The sequence below is a fragment of the Pezoporus occidentalis genome, unplaced genomic scaffold (genome assembly GCF_034315485.1).
Source record: "Pezoporus occidentalis ecotype Australia unplaced genomic scaffold, CSIRO_AGI_Poc_V1 ctg68, whole genome shotgun sequence".
NCBI classification, from domain to species: domain Eukaryota; kingdom Metazoa; phylum Chordata; class Aves; order Psittaciformes; family Psittacidae; genus Pezoporus; species Pezoporus occidentalis.
Window position 1 is genome coordinate 2355399 of NW_026916030.1, and position 18449 is coordinate 2373847.

Sequence of the window (18449 nt, forward strand, 5' to 3'; positions counted from 1 at the left end):
CAGTTAAGGTGGACAAATAATTTTTATTGGTGCATGCAAATACATGTCAATACTGCAAACTTCTTCCACCGAGTCTCTCAAACACTGAAAACCAGGATGCTCTACTCCGTGACCAGCCAAAGCTATACAACCTCTTCACTTCAGTGCTACAGCAAACACACACGGCACCGCCCGCCCCTACCTCTAACACGAAGGGAAACGACCATTGGGAACTCAACCCGAGATAAACGGAATAGAATTTACTCCCCCATATAACCCCATTTCATTTTACAGATTTTTTTCTTTTTTTTTTTTTAAATTATAGTTTTAAATAGAAGCTGAGAATGCGCCATAAAAATGAGCATTAAATCCATCGTAGCGATGGTGCCTGCTTTATACATGATGGGTGTACACCATCTTTTATTTCATTTACATTTCAATCGAACAATAGATTTGCAAAGAAAATGTCTAATACAGACGTAAAAATATTCACACTAGAGCTTCACAATCGGTTGTACAATTGACAAACAGGCCTCTTTTCCCAAACTTTCCAGCTAAGCAAATTTATAAAATGTAATCAATGCAACAAGAGAAAAAAAACCAAAAAAACCCCAATTTTCTTTAAAACTTCCAGGGAAAAGAATACGCAGTAAACAGTATAAATGCGGACAGCAGATGCTGCAAGCTAACCACGATACTTCGGAGTGGCTGTACAGTGGGTATGTGCAGTACAAATAAAAGCCACATGTGTTGTATCACAACTACTGTATAATGTACTTGTTTGCCCAGCTAAGAAAATGCATGCACTTCCATGCCTTGGATTAACTGAGACCTACCCTGGATACACTGATGGGCTATGTGCAAATGACCTTGGCTTTTGGCAGTAATAAATGCAGCCAGGCTCTGTTGTAGTTCAGCTTTTACAGCGAAATCTCGAGTGATTAAAAGCTTCCACAAGCATCCTTCTTAAATAACAGGGTGTAATAATTATGTTCGGGTATTGGGCATTTTGGGATTCAGATTTGATTCATCTCATCACTGCCAGGTTGGGGTTTGGTTTCTTTTCTTGCCGTGCTCCCTTGCCAGCAGAGAGATGCATGGTGATGACTTACTGCCAAAGTTAGCTCTTCCTTTATACTGGAAAACGGGGTCATTTAAAAAACCACATCTATTGTGTTCTGCTTGCAGAAGAGGTCCCTCAATGAGAGGGAATTTCCTAAAAAAGGGATTAAACTACAACATAAAGAATGGACTTTTACATACTATAGATAATCCGATCATTTCTTCATTTTGTTATACTCTTCAAATTCAACATCTTCCTTTAAGAACAGTCTAATAATAATGCAAAGTCTGTCCACAGATATGATCAAGGAGCTGCTGGCATACAGTGTTTATGTACAGCAACAGGTACAACTTGACAACTTGTGCTTTAAAAAAGCAAACAAAACCAATGTTTGGAACTATTCTGAGTTTAGATTACATTATTTTAAGCATTCTTTCCTCAGCTGTTTCTGACCTCTGTGCATTATTTTGTACCTCATCCAGCCTAGTACACTATTATACAAGAACAGCATTCAGCTCGAGTACAGGATAAAGTAAGATTTCAATTGTGTTATCAAAGCACTAAAACCTCCCAAATTAGACTTCTACAAAGAGCAATTAAGAGCTTATTTAACATAATCAGCTGTGTACAACTTGGGGTTTTTTTCCTAAATCAAATGTCAAACTTTAGTGTCCCTGTACTAGACTACCAAGAACCAACGCCAGTTTGCTTTGCAAAGAGTCTAACCTTTCCTTTGAAGGGTCTAGTATACATTCTACAATGCAAAATCTGCATAAACACTAAGATTCATTTCTTGTCACCTGTTTACAGGAACAAAATATCAGTAGCAGGGCAATCACTCTGCTCTAAGTATATGTTAAGAATGTACAGATAATTACTTTCTCACACAAGCATTCTCCCAGCACAAGCATTAGTCTCTATTAAGACCTATGTGGGAAATGAGGCAAACCAAGGAGTGAATCCAGGTAGTGAGGCAACACAATTAACTTAGACACTAATAATTCCTGTATCTCTTGCATGTGAAATCCCTGCTGTACCCCTAGTGGGGAAAAAAACCAAACCAAACCAAAAGCCAAACCAAAACAACCCAAAATGCTTGTCCAAGCAAAGCAAAAGAGCCAATCTCTTTCCCCATTCTGCTATGGGCCTTTTTTCTGACAGCACAGGTAAGTTAGGCCAAAACCCACATGGGAATCACTGCTATTCACACACAAAGATAAGTCACTGTATCTCAGCATCAGAAAATAAGCCCTTCCATAGCCCAAAGGCACCTGATTTACATCTAGACAAATGAATACATACTTGTTTGTATAGGGTCAAAGGCTGAAACTTCACCAAAGAAGAAAGCCCGAGCTAGGTTACCACCTGTAGCTTTCTCCTTGTCAGGGCACTGGAGGGCACAATTTCATGGCATAAACCACACAATCAGTGCTAAAACTGTTAAGACAAAGCTCGCATGATGTTGAAATCCCTAAAGAATTCTTTTGCCTGTCATTCTAGATAGCAAAAAATCCAACTAAAATAAACCCCCTAGCCCCAGTTAAGAACCAACTTTCCATTTGAAGTGTATGGTCATCCTAGCAAACTGCTCTATCATGGGACCTCCTGCTGCAGATAAGAGTATATATAGATACATCTGTTGTTAAATATGCCAGTCTGGTTAGCAGGAGGATCTCAGGCTTATGTAATTTCACTGGACAAACAGGCAAATGTGTGTAAGCAGCTTATCCCAACCCCCCTCCAGCAGAGCACAACCAAGTTTTTAAAGTTGCAATTTTAAAATTAAAAAGTTAAGGTAAATACACAATCAATTTATGTAGTATATATTCACCCTCAGATCATGCTGAAGATGTTCTGTGGAGTTCTGGTGCACAGAGGGCTCTTTCCCTGAGGGCAAATAAGGACTTCTCAAACCTTTATATTTTCTCTATTTTTGTAACAAAATAGCAATTTAAAATTTAAAAATCTTTTAAAAAAATTACATCACCTTCAACATGGAAGATCTCACTGTTTAAATATCCATGAAAGAGACATACTTGTTTGCATATCTGTTTTGGAATTACATTGTACAGCAAATAATAGTATCTCAGAAGCATTTCAAAAGTAATATAAATTCATATTTACATAATGGCCTTGGTATAAAATATACAACAATCATATTTATGTCTAACATTCTAAGTTAAAGTTAACATCGATAGGAAATAAGTTAAGGTGACAAAGGTGGTCTGGTTTTTGTGTCCATTCACTTCAAGTTGCAAGTGAAACAAAGCATCAGTCTAATCCTAGCTATGAGGTGGCACTGGCTATAGGAAGGTACAGCAACAGCCAAAGGAAACTAAGAAAAGACTACTCAACTGGTTTTCTACATACATTCCTTTACACTGGAGTATTAAATAGATGTGTAAGATCTTCCATACTGACACCAGAATATCAAAACTAACCCTTGGATTTTCAGGTATATTTACAACATAATTATCTCATGGACAGGTTCATTAGGAGAGATATCAAACACCAATATGTACTTAGTCTAATCAGGAACCCTCAGGGAAATGCCAACCCCCACCCCCCAGAAGCGTGCACAAAACAGTTATCAAAATCTTACCCGACCACATAGCTGTGATTTTGTAAAATAACAACTCAGACGACCAGTAACATGATCCTCTTTAAGCATTTTTGCTAGCAGGAAAAGCCCTTACATGCAGTACACCTGGTGAAAGATCAGCTTGGCTTAAAATATTCCAGTACAATTTTCAGAGTAAACAACTTCACAGAAGTTAATAAAAAACATAAAAAAAAAGAAAAGAAAAATAAAATAAAATGTAAAACTTGTCACAAAGAAAAGGAAGAGGACGAACAAGAAGAGAGTCACCATCAGGAGGGAGAGTCCTGCTTTCTTTCCCAAAAGAGAAAAGAGTGGATTTTTAAGCTTCTCAAACCAACAAAATATATGCCCAGGGTTCTATTTCATGTGTATTTATGAAAACCAATTTTCAGTTGACATGTCTAACATGATTCTCAGTCACACCTTAGCAGGGCATAAATTCTTACGCTTTTCAGTACTCTGAAGGTCAGATAATGCTCTATTATTGTATTTTCAAGGTCTTTGAAAATAAGTTGCCACTGAACAAGCAAAAATTAAACCTGAATACAAAATTATGATTAACAACATTTAACAAAGGTAATACAACCGCCTTAAATTCCCAATACTTAGTTTAAATTAAGAACAAAACAGTACAAAAAACAGCAATACCATCTTTGTTAGTCAGTGCAAACACTACGTACAGGGTTTTCAAAGGAAAGCCAAGAGCACCTGATACTTTTTGCCAAGTCATCTGGATTCTATAATCTCCAAGTTGAGAACTATCAGTAAGAAAAAAAAGAGAAAAACCAAAATTGCTGTTACATTAGTGCATAACCTCTCAAAATGGTTGAAAATCGTTTACGTATAACTTGGGGAAATCAATACCTAGTACATTAGCTGGAGGACTTAGGCACTTGGTTTACTTCTGATAACTTTACTTGGACAAGTAGCCTGTGTATGTGTATCTACATTACTAAAGCAGAAATTGGGGGGGGAAATGGAAACAAAAAAGCTGCAGCAAAGCACTGCACCACAGACCTGCAAATAACGCAGCAGTGCAAAGCTAATGGTGTGTTAACCCTGTAAAAGTCTCAAGTCCGAATCTCCACCTCTCAGTCTTCAAACAGGAAACAATACTCCATGCAAAGTTCCACAACTAAAGAAAAAGCAGCTGCAACAAGACACGAGTTCTTCTCTCATGAAACAAAATAGAGACAAATAAGTTAAGTCTTCCTTTCACTAGATGTATCATCGTAGGATCCTGCTAGTTTAAATAACTGAGTTGTTAGTTTTCTACAGAAGCCATTTTAAACAAGAATGGCTCAGATACCGCACCGGATTGCTACAAACTCATAAAAAGCTGCTTTAAGCTTAAGTAAAACAATGTCCAAATTCCATTCATTTGTGGAAAGTGAACGCCTTACCCTAGGAAAGTAAGTTTTTTTTTTTCTTCAGAATGCTAATGCGAGAGGGGCTTGAAGTATCAAAGAGTCCACAGGAAATGCATGACCCCAATATTATTCTTTTAAAAAAAATATACATTATATAATATATATTATATATATAAAAAGCTAGTGTAAATGCTTCCATGGTGTGGTCACAAGCTGGAAAGATGAATGCCTTTCAGCTGTTAACCATCCTGCCACTTGCAACAGGCTTTAAAAAGTCATTTTTATCCTCAGACATAATGTGAGCAGTTTTCAAAATGAGGCTGCCAACACTGACTGCTGTGCTGATGGGCAGGCAGCTTGCATTGCTAACAGATGTGATCGGCTGACTGAAGCAAGAAGTTACGGGCAGGATTGTTTTCTGCTCCTCCCTGAGGAGAAAAATAAGTTACACAAATATTAAACAAGTACATGCACAAGTATCCGCAACTGAATTGTGTGCATTAAATAAATACTGACATCAACTCCTTTTTAGCAACAGGCTAAACAGCTTACTGTGGAACGGTACGCTCAAGGTGTAGTCTGCCTCATTTTCAAAGGCTGCATTACACAGTAAAGACTACAGAACATAGAAACCTAAAATAGTGTATTTTAAAAACTACCTCTCTATGGAGATTTGTGCAAACAGGAGGACATTTCACCTTTTGGAGTTTTCTTGATTTCTGTTAACTATAAAAATACTTTTGCATTTTTTTGCTTACTGAATGTGAAAGGTATTTTTAACAGCTGTGACACGTTTTAGTGTATATGATTACAACAATGCATATGAACAATGGTGCCATCCTGTGACTTCTGTATTTGTGACCTAATTCTATTTCTTAACAGGTTCTTCTCACTTCACCATGTATACACAATGCAGATGTCTAATCCAAGTCTGAGTAGGTACGTAGTTCATCCATAAACAACCATGATTCACCTATTCTGATGCTGCTGTTTGTCTAAAACTGGCAGACACTGCTGTTTTGTCTAACACTCACAGAATCACAAGGTCTTCACCTAAACTTTGTCTCTTCTGTTCCATAGATTCTTTCTGGTGCTGTTTTAGCAGATGTCCATTCTCTACAGTTGTCCCATTGAGCAGCTGATCATCTTGAGAACTAATACCTAGCTGTATATCCAGAATCTCCTAGAGAGGAAAAGGAGAAATATCCATCAACACTGTCACAACCAGCTTTAAATTTTCTTAATATGTTCCACTACATAAAACTGACAGAAACAGAGTCTCGTCAAAAGACTCCTTGTTTTTATTTCATGCTTTGCAATGTCTACATTATTTTACTATAGGGAAAAGGAAAAAACAATCTTTCAAAGACTGCAGTGAATGATGATGGTAAACATCAGTTGCTAAAAAAATGGCTTATCAGGTGAGAGAGGAAGGAGGCAGTAAAGTGAGAGCTGTTTCAATAATCATGGACAGAGGTAAGGCTGAAGAGAAAGATCCTTCCATCCACGTAGTGGTGATTCACAAATCAAGTGGCAGGACGGTTAACAAAAGACACAAAATAGAAAATACTACTGCTTCACAAACCTCAGGCAGAGCAAACAAAAGCTGTCACCAGTACTGTAAGTGAGTATTGGGAAGTGTGTTACGAGATATGTTCCAGATAAGAACGTTAATTTAATGTTTTAAAAAAGGACAACTGATCCTAATGTTTGGAACGAACTCAAGAATGTTTTAACATTGCCCAGCAAAAGAAAGATGCACCAGTTACATTACAAACAATGAAGTAGTAGTGAAAACAAAAGAACATTGGGTTACAATTAAATTACTGTTAGCACCCAGGTGAGCATAAAGTTTAAGTTAAATGATCACACTTAAACATAAACCATTCTTAACTACAGTTTCAACACCGGAGGGGAAGGGGAAAGGACAGACTCCCCATTACTAATGTCATCAAAGAGCAAAAAGCTGAAAGCTGTGACAACACACCGAGCTGTTTTCAACTTGGTAATACTAACTGCCAGGTATCTCAGCGAGACCCCTAGTGTTCAAATAAGGCAAGCGTTTGATATCACTACAAAGACTAAACACAGGATCCTGCTATCAAAGTGATCTACTAATTCACATAGAAATTGTAAAAGTTTCTTAGTAACTAATGAAAGGACCCAGTGAACTCTTTAGATGCACAGATTTCTGTACTTACTTCTATTTGTTCACCTTGCCCATCAGGTTCATCTGTATCCAGGGCTGACAGCTCCAATTCAATGTCTCGATCTGGCTTTGTGTCTGCACAGTCTTCAGTATAATCAGTCTGAAAAAAAAAGAATATGCTCTGTAATATCAAGCTGGCTTTTCACCTGCTCCATACAACACTCAAGTATTACAGTGAAAACATCAGATTCATTTCTAGGACACAACATTTCTAAACACACGAGACAAACACAAATAGAACTTTGAGCATAGACAAAATAGGGGACAAAACTACATCTAATCACATTAAAGTACTGAAACAGAGAGATAAAATGAATTCTGAGGTAGAAAATTCTGTAGGAGTCCACTGACACAATGTTTATGTTTCTAACATGTACAACAGAATGGAAAGTAAAGACTGCATGAAAATGGATTGTCACATTCTCCCCATTTTGTAAATGGATGGTTGGAGCAGCGGCACTGCAGATGCACCTACCCAATCTCAGGGAAATAACCAGACAACAACAACAACAACAGTGACTTAACTTGCAAAGAACATGTTAGAAATATTTGGGAATGATAAAACTATTTTTAGCTCTTGGCTAAAATGCATGCACTTATGTATATACACAAAACCTCAAATTTGTTTCATCCCAATTACCCCTTTCTTTACCTCACCATTCCTCAAATCAATTTCCTTGCTTAAAAGATTTAAGGTAAGACGACTGCCTTCATCTAGAGAATTCCACTTCTGTTGCATGGCTAGTGCATTCGCCTCTCTCTGAAGTAATAATGAGTTACTTTTGGCCTATGGAAAGAAACGTATCGGTTACCAACCATGTATTGTCAAATGGTAAAATAAACCAGCCTACCAAAGGGACAGTTCCCCTGCTAGATGGATAACTATGTTTTCCTTTAATGCATTTATTTTGTTCTGCATTTGCTGACATGTATCAGGCTCACCAGTTTCTCCCAAAATGGCCTTGCTAATGTCAGTGGAACAGCTCATGCTAGCTGTCCTTATGCATCATACTAAGCACTGCAGGACTGGCACCTAGTTAACCCTTATTGGTCATTCTGTCAATTGTACTATTTTCTGTAGGCTACACTAAGAAAATCAATTTAAAATCACTTTACTAAATCACTTTTGTTGTAATTATTAAAAACACATGATATAATTTCTCATCTTACCTGTTGCAATTCAATACTCAATAGATCTCCAGTGCTGGAATGCTTTCGGTGACCCGACAAATCTGCAACTATGAACCTGTCCCTTCAAGAGAAAGAAGGCAAAACTAGGAATTAAGAACAAGTTCTCTAAATCAAAGGCCCCATAAACTTCCTTAGTCTATCAGTGTTAGATTTTTGGACAGAAACTCTATGATTAAGATAATGCACTCTTCACCTTCACTGGGGCTCACAATACCCCAAGATATTATATGAAACAAACATCCTTATTTTACATATGAGTAAAATGTGGCAAGAAAACTTGAGAGAAACAACTCAGGATTGCACATTTTGACATGACAGCTTGGTAGTACCTGACACCAATTCTCTGACGAGGTCTCTCAAGGGATATGTTGCTAGTAATGGGGTATTATTAGCTGCATTATGTATTAAAGACTACACAAGTTTTAACCTAGTTTTTCCAAGGCCTTATGCTTGACAGAAAACATTTTACTTTAATTTTTACTTTAAAATTCAGAACATTATTAATAGCTCCAGATTTTTTTCCCCCACCAGATTCAGGATTTTGAAGAACACTACACTAAGGTATAGACAATTCTTTTAACAGAACACAGAAAACAGTCCATACCGTTCTGCATAACGTGCTGATGAAGCAGAATCTGAGCCATAGGCACTCCATCTTGAGTCAACAGCATTGACATAAGGGACATAATCTGTAACAAATGAACACACAATTCATTATCTTCTCTGTTCTTCAAATGGGTTATACAGATATTGTAGCTCTTTGAATCTTCACTGCTGTAGCAAGCATGAAGGGGATGAAATGCTCATGATGTATGTTACATTGTCATACAAAGCTTATACTTGTACCTGATACACTGATGGGTTTAGTAGCACTTCCTTGGGAAGCAGTGGCCTGAATAGGATCTGTTGTGTGATAACCTGTGCGGGATGACCTGGAGATTGCACCCCACTTGGAGATGATCGGTCCATCGCTAAATGGGATTATAGGATCTTCTTCCTTTGCCCTTCTCTGAGTTTCAAATAAATGCACTCTCCTTTTAACATCTCCACTGTCCAAATCCTACGTATTTAGGAGATAAAAAGATACATGGACTCACTTGAGGTTATTTAGGTTCTTCAGCTGGCCAACAACTTTCTGATTATTGTTCCTGAATACAATGCTGAAAATCTGTCCAACTACAGAGCCAAGTTGGGCCTCCATGGTTTAACTATTATCGCCCTTTAATGGCAAACTGACCACGAGAAAGCTACCACCATTTCTAGAAGAAATAATTTTGCCTTTCCAAGCTTGTGTTTCCAGGCAGAAAAAATTCCAGTATGCTTAAAGATCCACCAACACCCTTCCCTGCACTTGAAAGAGGCAGTATCAAAGAAGGCTTGAGATGAGACTTGATTACACCTGTTTCATACAATATAAAGGCAACCTGCCACACTATATAGCAGGAAGTCTCCCAAAAACATGAGCTCTTACCCCTCCAGAGGTGATCTGCATTCCATGATTCATACTACCTATTTTTTGTACCTATTTTCACAGATAGCTTTTTTCCCCCCTCTCATGGCACTACATTCTGTCACTGAAGTAAATACACAGTTCATTTACAAAACTGGGAGAAGATACTCTGAACAACCTCCAATGGGCAGAACTGCTTCAAAATACTAAGAATAGAAGCTACCAACTTTTAAAAGCTTTGTATAACCAAGCAGAAGACACTTCAGCATGTGAGTATGATTACACTAATGAGGTAACATGCAGAAAACCCCTACCATTAACACGGCATTTGAATTGGCAATCACATCCTTGGGCTCCGAGTCAATAGCATTTATACAAGAGCCAATAGTGCCACAAGACCACGGTGAATAGTGAGAGAGATGGTCTTCCTCAAATTTAGTTCCACTCAAATCACTGACATTTTCTGAGAACTATGGAAAAGGGAATAAATAAGTAGTGAATAATAAAACCAGGGAATTCAGTCTTAAAATAAGAAAAGACATTTACTGCTGTTAAATTATTTCAGAAGTCAATCATGGAGTTCTAGCTGTATTCAAGACTTTACTTAGGGACAACATAACCCATTTTTGACTCATTTAAACCAGTGCAGGTGACAGCTGTCAAAGAAGGGAAAGCTTTGCCACTACAAATAACTGCCTGGACTGCCAAGATAGTGACACTGATTTTAGCCTCACACGCTAGTGGCAAGTTGCTTCAGGCAAACACCTACAGTAATTAAACTGAGAAGAAGCCATGCATTTTCCTTTAATGTATAAGCCAGTGGCAGATAGAAATATGACTTTGAACCCTTCAACTTGGATGAAATGGACTACATATATCCTGATCTACCTTGAACGCACCCACAGGGGACTTCAGGTACTCTCACTTTACAAGACTTTTTCTGAATAATCAGAGTCTAACACCAAAATATCGTCAATGGACTTGTCAAACCACAGCAAAGAGGGCTTGGCACAGTGGTTCTTCAAACTAGCTTTTTGGATGCGTTTAATTTACGCATTAAAAGTACACGTAGAAAGTAAATATCACAAAATTTATTTTTTTTCCCCAAAATCACACTGTTCCTATTTACTAAGTTCCATGTACAGAACTTACAAAATAAAAAATGTTCTACCAATGCCTTTTGCTGCTTTTAAGAGGTATGTATTATCTGGGACTTAACAAGCATTCCCAGCTTGATTCAGTCTATTCATCACTTTATAATGCCATTTGGAGTATGAAAAGGGAGGTCCTTCTTAATAGAAAACAACTGCTCCCTACACAAAAACCTGGGGGCTCACAGTGCTAATTCAGTAACATTACATTTCCTTTAGTGAGGGCAAACTGAATCACTTCATTTCTTGACCTTTTTTCCCCACAATCATGTACAGCATCACGTTAATATCAAACTGAATGCATCTGTTAATAGATACTACTTTCCTTTTGCTAGAAGATTTAATTTTATGAGCAACAGGTAGTAGGTGGAAAACCTTTACTAGAACTATTGACTGACATCTTAAACAGGAAGGGAAGATAAAGAAGTTCTTTGGCTTCCCACCTCTGTGCTGAAATCTACGCTGAAGAGAGGAGAAGGTGGTGTTGGAGATGGTGTTGCCATAGGAAGGGTTGACGATACCAGAGGAGTTTTCTGCGTGTGGTACTGTGCCCATTGCTCCGGCTTCCGTCTTAACTGCTCTTCATAACCAGTCTTCAAATGCCCACAAGGCTCCTAGCAACAATAAATATAGGACTGCATACCTGATCATACTATAATCAAAAGGCAAATACTTGCCAAGGACACACCTGGACCCTCAGATTCCCTTGGGTCTTTAACCTTGCACTGATATCACTTGAAGAATTTCACAAGGATTTGGAGGACCTTGCCCATGTATAGCAGCTCAAATATTAAATATGTAATTAATTCAAGCAACATGCATGGGAACTAGAGAGGCAGAGAGGCTCTGATCCTAATGCAGATCAGTCTATTTTACAACCCATTTTATAATGGGTAAAAACCCCAGAACTTTGTCCAGGTCACATGTCTTGATTACTGTAATCCCAAATAAAGATAAGACATCTATGCTGATTACTTGCCAACTTTACAGTAATAGCCTTCAGAGCCAAGGCTACCTCCTTCCCTTTCTGGCTCACTTACCCTTGGTAAAGGCACAGTCCTCTGTTCATTTGGTGGTTGACAAGCCACAGAGTAATACCCATCCAAAGAGTTGTATCTCTCACGTAATGATGTCTGATAGACAGATGAGTGCATCACATCCATGGGAGGTAAAGAATTGCTCCTAATAATATCATCTCGTGGGTACATCTGTGGGCGCCAGATGCGCCTGCTGTCATAAACTGGAGCATACATTCCAGAAGGGACAGGAGGAACTGGTCCATACGGCTGCGGAGGAGGAGGTTGGTAAGGAGAATTCAGTCGATCTCGAGGGGGAAATGTACTGTAATGATCGGCATATGGCACGGAAGCAGGTGGGAGGGAGGATTCTGGAACGTTATTGGACCTCACAAAGCGAGGAACACAGGGAGCCACACCAGCTGGTACTGTTGGAGGTGGTGGATAATATCCTTAAAAATTGGAAAAAGGCATATTTAATGTAACCACAAATGACCCACAATTTAACACCTTCTAAAACTGTAAATATTGTTAATAAGTACGTTTAGAGAATGAAGAGTCACACTTTACAAACCTGTTACTGGCCCTATTGTTTTCCTGTGGAATGCTAATTTCACATATGACAACTGTATTTGGAGATGATGCGCTGACCCTCTTCCACCTTGACCAATTGCCATTGCTCCTATGTACTACGGTATAACATGTACCATATGTAACTGAAAAGACAGCATCTTACACACCTCTTTACACAGGAGGTTAAAATGACCAGATTAGTATTCCATTAAGTGAAGATTCATCTGATATTAACAAAACAAATATAAAACATTGAGATCAAAGTTATTTCTCAGCATTCAGAGAGGTTCAGAGCTGTTTGTGATTCCGTGCTCATCTCACTCACCTGTCTGTGGGTACTGTGGAACTTCATATGATAGCTGAGTCCGGGGATCTTGGAAATATTGAACATTATCAGAATGTGGAGGGTAGACGGGTACTCTGGGAACAAACGGGCTGGATTTTGGAGGTACAGAATTAACTTCTGTTCCAATATTGGGAGGACCAGCTGAGGTAGCTGCTGCCTGGCTTACAGGAGTCTTGGGTGGAGAACCAATTTTACTGAAAAGGATTACCAAGAAATCATTAGGCAGATCTTGACTTATTTCAGTTAGTCATCTCTCCATGTACACTCCCATGTAATGTGCAAATTTGGGCTATGTAATTTCCTCTGGAATTTTGTTTCTCACACCCCAAAATGATCCTACATCTTAGACTTCGATCTAAGAGAACTCAAAAGTGGATATAAACGTTTTGGTATGTAACCAGAAGCTTACATACCACTTGTAAGTGCACTGTGGTAAAGACAAAAGTTCTGAAAAGCTGTTTAGAGCCTCAGGCCTTCCTGGGGAAGTATCTAAAAAGTTTTAAAGGCAAACCCCAGAACTAGGAGGTTTCCAAGATTATTAAGGAAGTGCTAAGGTGCACAGTGTGCATCCTTTCTGATTTCAGGAAACATCAAATTTTGAATGCAAAGTTTTTGTTTTATTTGTATGCAATAACCCAACAGCAAGCAAGATACAAGGCTGAGAATAAGAGAATAAAAGATAAAGGGGGAGATTTACCATTTCATCTCTATGGCATAGGAGTATTCAACAGCTAAAACAACTGATGCTGGCTCTGACAGCTTGAGTCCACAGACTACGTATAACTACACCTGCACTGCAGTACATCTTACACAAGTCTGCAGTCAGTAAGCATCAACAACAGCAAGCCAGGACCAGAATCCAGCATGTATTGCTTGCCAGCGCAAACTCCATGATAATCCACAAGCAAAATGTTGTGCTTATTTACCTTTATGCATAAAGGTTACCTACTTTTCAGGTAGTGATTCTGTAGGGGACCCAGAAACATTCTGGCCATTGGCTCCAGTCTTCCCTCCCTTCTTGGTGTTCTCCAAAGCTCTCAAGGAGGTGTCTGCACAGCGAGGGATCAACTGGGGAACCCCACTTTCCAGATTAGCTATTCCATTAGTACTTGGCACCATCTTCCCTGTTGCTTCAGGGCTTCCTATGACAGAAATTACGTTTCCTGTTGTGGTCGAGACGGTGCTATTTACGCCAACTTTATTTAGAAGGGGGAATGTTCTCACTGTTGCACTGATTTTTTTGTTCCTCAAGCGGTATCTATAAACAAGCACATTTAAACAGACAAAAGATTTAAACAGTGGTAATTATGAATTTTAATGTATTTGTAAAACTAGCAAAAGGAAGGGATTGAGAGGAATGTGGTAGGAACAAAATTACAAGACTCCAAAACATGGTTCTTATTTTCAACAATCTGCAAACTGAACATCAACATCTTCCTCTATAACCAAACATCACCTCTCCTCTTAGAAGATCCACTTCTGCAGTTCTTTGCAAATGGTTTTGGGTGAAAACAGTTTCAAGAACGCACACGTTGGAATAACTCGCTTTATTCCTTAAACAATTAAAATGTAATTAACATTCTCCACCTTGTAGTTGATATAAGCAATTCCTGACAGCCCCCGAGCCTAGACTTAATTTTGGGACAGGAAATTTTACTTCATGTGAGGTAAAATAGAAAATAAACCTGGAATTCGCTTGCAGGCTTTATTGTAGTTTCAATTTTATATCGGGATTCACAAATCCTTCCAAATGAATAAATGTAGAGAAGAAACTATTTTCAAAATTCTACGGAGATTCTTGGATTTAAATTAAAAAGAAGAAAAAAAAAAAAAGAAAAGAAGAAGAAAATCTCCCAGACTCACTTTTCGAGCTCTTCCTGAGAATGAGCAAATGTACAGTTTGTTCCTCTTGGACATCCCCCTTGCTGTCGAAGGTCTCGGCACATACTTGTTTTGTATTTGCTATTTGGTTGTGGCTATACAAAGAAAAAAATCAAACCACCAGACATTCCTTTTACAACCTAGCAGACAATTTATATAAAAGCAGATTTAAAATACACAAGTCACATTCAAAATGATTATACATTTTGCATCTTTAATCAGAAAATTAAGGAAATTTCTTGTTGATGGGATAAAGACTATACCATTATATGGATCTCACTATAGCAAGTTCTGCTGCATTCCGTATTTAGAAATGTTAAGTTCTCAAAACCTGAATGCAGTTAACAGTATCATCAATTATTCCACAGACAAGGCCATAAATGTTTCAATGCAATAGTAACTTCTCAAAATTACATCATTCAGTAACTGTACATTAAGACATATATAGTTACCTGTGGAGTTTCATGGCCTTTTCTGCTGTAATTCTGAATGAAATCCACTAGCCCATGTACCACAGTCTTTACAGCAACCATTGCATTTTCCAGCTGCTCCCATGTTGGAGATGCTGCATCTAAAAATCATTAAAAGCAGGCTTGGTCATTCTGACAATAACTCCAGTAGTAACATAAATAAGAAAAGGCGACTCTTCTAGTACTTCAAAACACCAAGTACTAGGACAGAACTCAGACAGCCCTGAAGAAGAGTTTATTATATAGTAACAGACAGGAATTTCATAAACAAGGAATGGAAGTTATCTTAATAATTTTCTTTGTTATATACAAAAAACATCAAAAGAATGTTTAAAAAGCTTCATCTGCATACCTGGATTTGGATCTATGTTTGCCAGGAGCTCTAAATGAGGCCTCAGCCTGTTTAAGTTTGCAGGATCTCCCGTGCGCTGCAAGACAATTGTCAATTCTTGTACACTCTTTGCAAAAGACTCTGGAGATTGGAGCTGAAAACAAAGCAAGCATTAGTGTGCTGCATTTTACAACCGTGAACTACTGATCTGAGAAAGATTTTCATTACACTGGTTTCTAAATGCATTATGTCGTGTCTTCAGATGGCATACAGAGAGTATCAGTGGAGAGAAATTTTATTTCTCATCTCAGAATCTGCCCTATGAAGCTTCATCATAAGACACATAAAAGGGAATTAGTCTTAAACTACTGAACATCAAAATGTCTTCATATGAAGAAGACGCTGTAGTGGGAAAACCCCTTTCATTCTAGTTTAATTAATATGTTATATAACTAAAGACAGAAAGTTAACTCAAGCATTTCTTGAGATTTCTAGTACAACATTTAATAGTCTAATATAATCCTACAAAGATACTAAAATCGTGCCTTTGACAAACCTTGTCAATAATGGACTGCATGTGTGATTTATGTGCCAAGTCACCATACAGAAGAGAAGACCATTGTTCTGGTGATATTCGAAGTCCTGCTTCCATGGCAATGTGAACAATTTGGGCATCATGTTCTCTCCGCAAAGCCTCATAACTCCGAAACTCTTCTTTAAGCTGCATCAGAGAAGAATCTTCATCCCTTTTAGTGACCTAATAAACAGGAATAATTAAATACTCCTCCTTTAACAAAAAAATCTCCAAGTCCATTAGAAAAAGACAGTTATACAGCACAAATCACAAAAGTATTGGGTTTGTATATTCAGCATATACTTTGGTTCTTTTCCACGTATTCACTCAATCAGCAGCGCACACAAGCAGACACACCAGCCCTTCGAGTTTCTACAGGATCACTGATGCAAAGCTTCAGTAACTTGCTACTTCCAACTACAAAGTAATCAGATTGCTTAAGTCCCAGTTACATATTTAGTAATTCTACTAGTAGTTTTTGCTACACAGTATTAAAAGATGACTTAAAGAAACAGGAAAGCCTCCAGAAGCAACTTAACAAAAAGGACAATTTTAAGATAATGACATTTTAAACCTAGAATATTTAACTGAAAGCCCAATGTAAAAGTTAAGTAAAACTCTTAGGTTAGAGAAGGTATTTGTCACAAATGAGAGCAACAGGTCTTGTTATGTTAATGTTTAGTGATGTTGTGATAATCATGTTTTTAATTGTGATTCAAAAAGGAACAAAGACCCATGGAATTAACTTTTCATTCTTCTCCAGATATAAAGAGTTGGGAATATTCAGTTTAAACAAGCCACCCTTATGTATCAAAAATAAAGAACCTCTTCAGTGCAAGGTGGCCAGATACAGACAAAAGAAAGGCTAAAGAGTGACAAATATGTGGGAACACAAGGCCGGAGCTCAGGCTGAGAGCAATCTCTCTCTGGTGTCCCTCTCTCATGCCTGGTGTTGGGGCTAGGGAAGTTCCCAGTACTACATTTGTTCCTTTTGCAGGGAGTTTTAAATACCAAACAACTATTTCATGACAGCTCTAGATAAACATCTTACAGCCTGTACTATTTAAATGTGTAGAAACTGATTACAGTCTGTACTATTTAAATGTGTAGAAAATGAATTTATGCAACATTTCACAGGTGAAAGATATTAATCCTAGGTCAGGTTCTCTGGAGCTGCACTAAGGCACAAACAAACTTCAAACATTGGTATTTTACCTTAAAGCAAGATGCTCTATACAGTAGCTGCACAACATGACCAATACTTGTTTTAGAGGCCTGAGGAAATCTTGGTTCTAGCCTTTGCACAACAAAAAGTACCAAAACTTTTCTTGAGAGTGCAGAGCCATCTTCCAGTGCCAGTAATACAAGTTTCAGTGCCTCCTCTTGCATAGCTTTAACACACAAGAATAAAAGATGAAACACATTGCCAGAAATCAGCAAGGCTATCATATATTAACATGATAACTAGGCATCTGAATCATCTCAATGTAATTCCTTATTATTTTTTATTTCCCTAATCATAAGAAAAAAAGCTTTGTAAGCATTTTAAGAAGTTTGCTGATTTAGAAGTAGTATTTAGAAGCACTCAAAGCACAGCAAACAAAAAGCTATGACTAATTTTCAGTAATAAACACATCAGTAGTGCAGGTTCTATATTTTATTCCACCATGCAATCATGCAGCCTTTGTAATTCTGTAGCGTCTTATCAATGCTACACCATGGAACTATAAAATAAATACAGGGACAGTGTGCAGGAATGCTAACATCAGTTACTGGAATAAAAAGAGGACTAATTTCAGTTTAAACATTATTTCCTTCTCATTTCTGTGCCTGCTTCAGCAGCACTCACAGAATTTGCTGTTTCTATCAAAGTTATAAACATGATCATTATAAACTTTAAGACTGAAGTATGCTGCAACCTTGTTATAACAAGGTATAGCTAAATGTACTCTGCTGCAGCCTGTACAGGTACCTTACCTGGTCCTAGAAACTGGCATCCTCGTGCCCTGACAGCAGCCCAAAGATTGGCAGAAAGCTGCTGAGGATTTTGGTGCTGCAAGATCAGTTCTGTGACAGTTCTCTCTCCCAGTGATCGAGCTGCTCTCATAGCTCTGACCCGACCCTCTTCCTCCACCAGCTGACAGTTCACCAACGTCACAAGCTTCCTTTGCATTGGACGGCTCAGTGCACTCTGATTCAAGCTTGCAACACCTTCAAAGGAAGAGAGAAAAGGCAAGCTATTG

At 38.1% G+C, this 18449-nt stretch overlaps 1 protein-coding gene and 1 non-coding gene across 7 annotated transcripts in view; both read right to left on the bottom strand.

Annotated features, from left to right (window-relative positions):
* Positions 1 to 3: 3 nt before the first annotated feature.
* Positions 4 to 18449, bottom strand: part of RC3H2 (ring finger and CCCH-type domains 2) — a 28951-nt gene continuing 10505 nt past the window's right edge. For 2 of the 6 annotated variants that reach the window (XM_062641395.1, XM_062641396.1), the window contains exons 4-21: positions 18184 to 18417; positions 17422 to 17597; positions 16189 to 16389; positions 15654 to 15786; positions 15284 to 15402; positions 14814 to 14926; positions 13900 to 14208; positions 12930 to 13144; positions 12056 to 12483; positions 11459 to 11629; positions 10179 to 10334; positions 9261 to 9474; positions 9019 to 9103; positions 8394 to 8475; positions 7876 to 8010; positions 7216 to 7323; positions 6049 to 6197; positions 5126 to 5442 (exon numbers count right to left, since the gene is read on the bottom strand). In XM_062641395.1, the coding sequence (XP_062497379.1) occupies positions 5247 to 5442; positions 6049 to 6197; positions 7216 to 7323; positions 7876 to 8010; positions 8394 to 8475; positions 9019 to 9103; positions 9261 to 9474; positions 10179 to 10334; positions 11459 to 11629; positions 12056 to 12483; positions 12930 to 13144; positions 13900 to 14208; positions 14814 to 14926; positions 15284 to 15402; positions 15654 to 15786; positions 16189 to 16389; positions 17422 to 17597; positions 18184 to 18417 (3224 nt within the window). In that variant the 3' untranslated portion in view covers positions 5126 to 5246. Of the gene's footprint in view, positions 4403 to 5125; positions 5443 to 6048; positions 6198 to 7215; positions 7324 to 7875; positions 8011 to 8393; positions 8476 to 9018; positions 9104 to 9260; positions 9475 to 10178; positions 10335 to 11458; positions 11630 to 12055; positions 12484 to 12929; positions 13145 to 13899; positions 14209 to 14813; positions 14927 to 15283; positions 15403 to 15653; positions 15787 to 16188; positions 16390 to 17421; positions 17598 to 18183; positions 18418 to 18449 lie in introns of those variants that run through there. The other 4 variants (XM_062641399.1, XM_062641397.1, XM_062641400.1 and 1 more) reach the window with 4 other exon arrangements.
* LOC134175483 (small nucleolar RNA SNORD90) lies at positions 15875 to 15988 on the bottom strand. Its single transcript, XR_009969025.1, has one exon. It is a non-coding gene; the product is annotated as a small nucleolar RNA SNORD90 (small nucleolar RNA).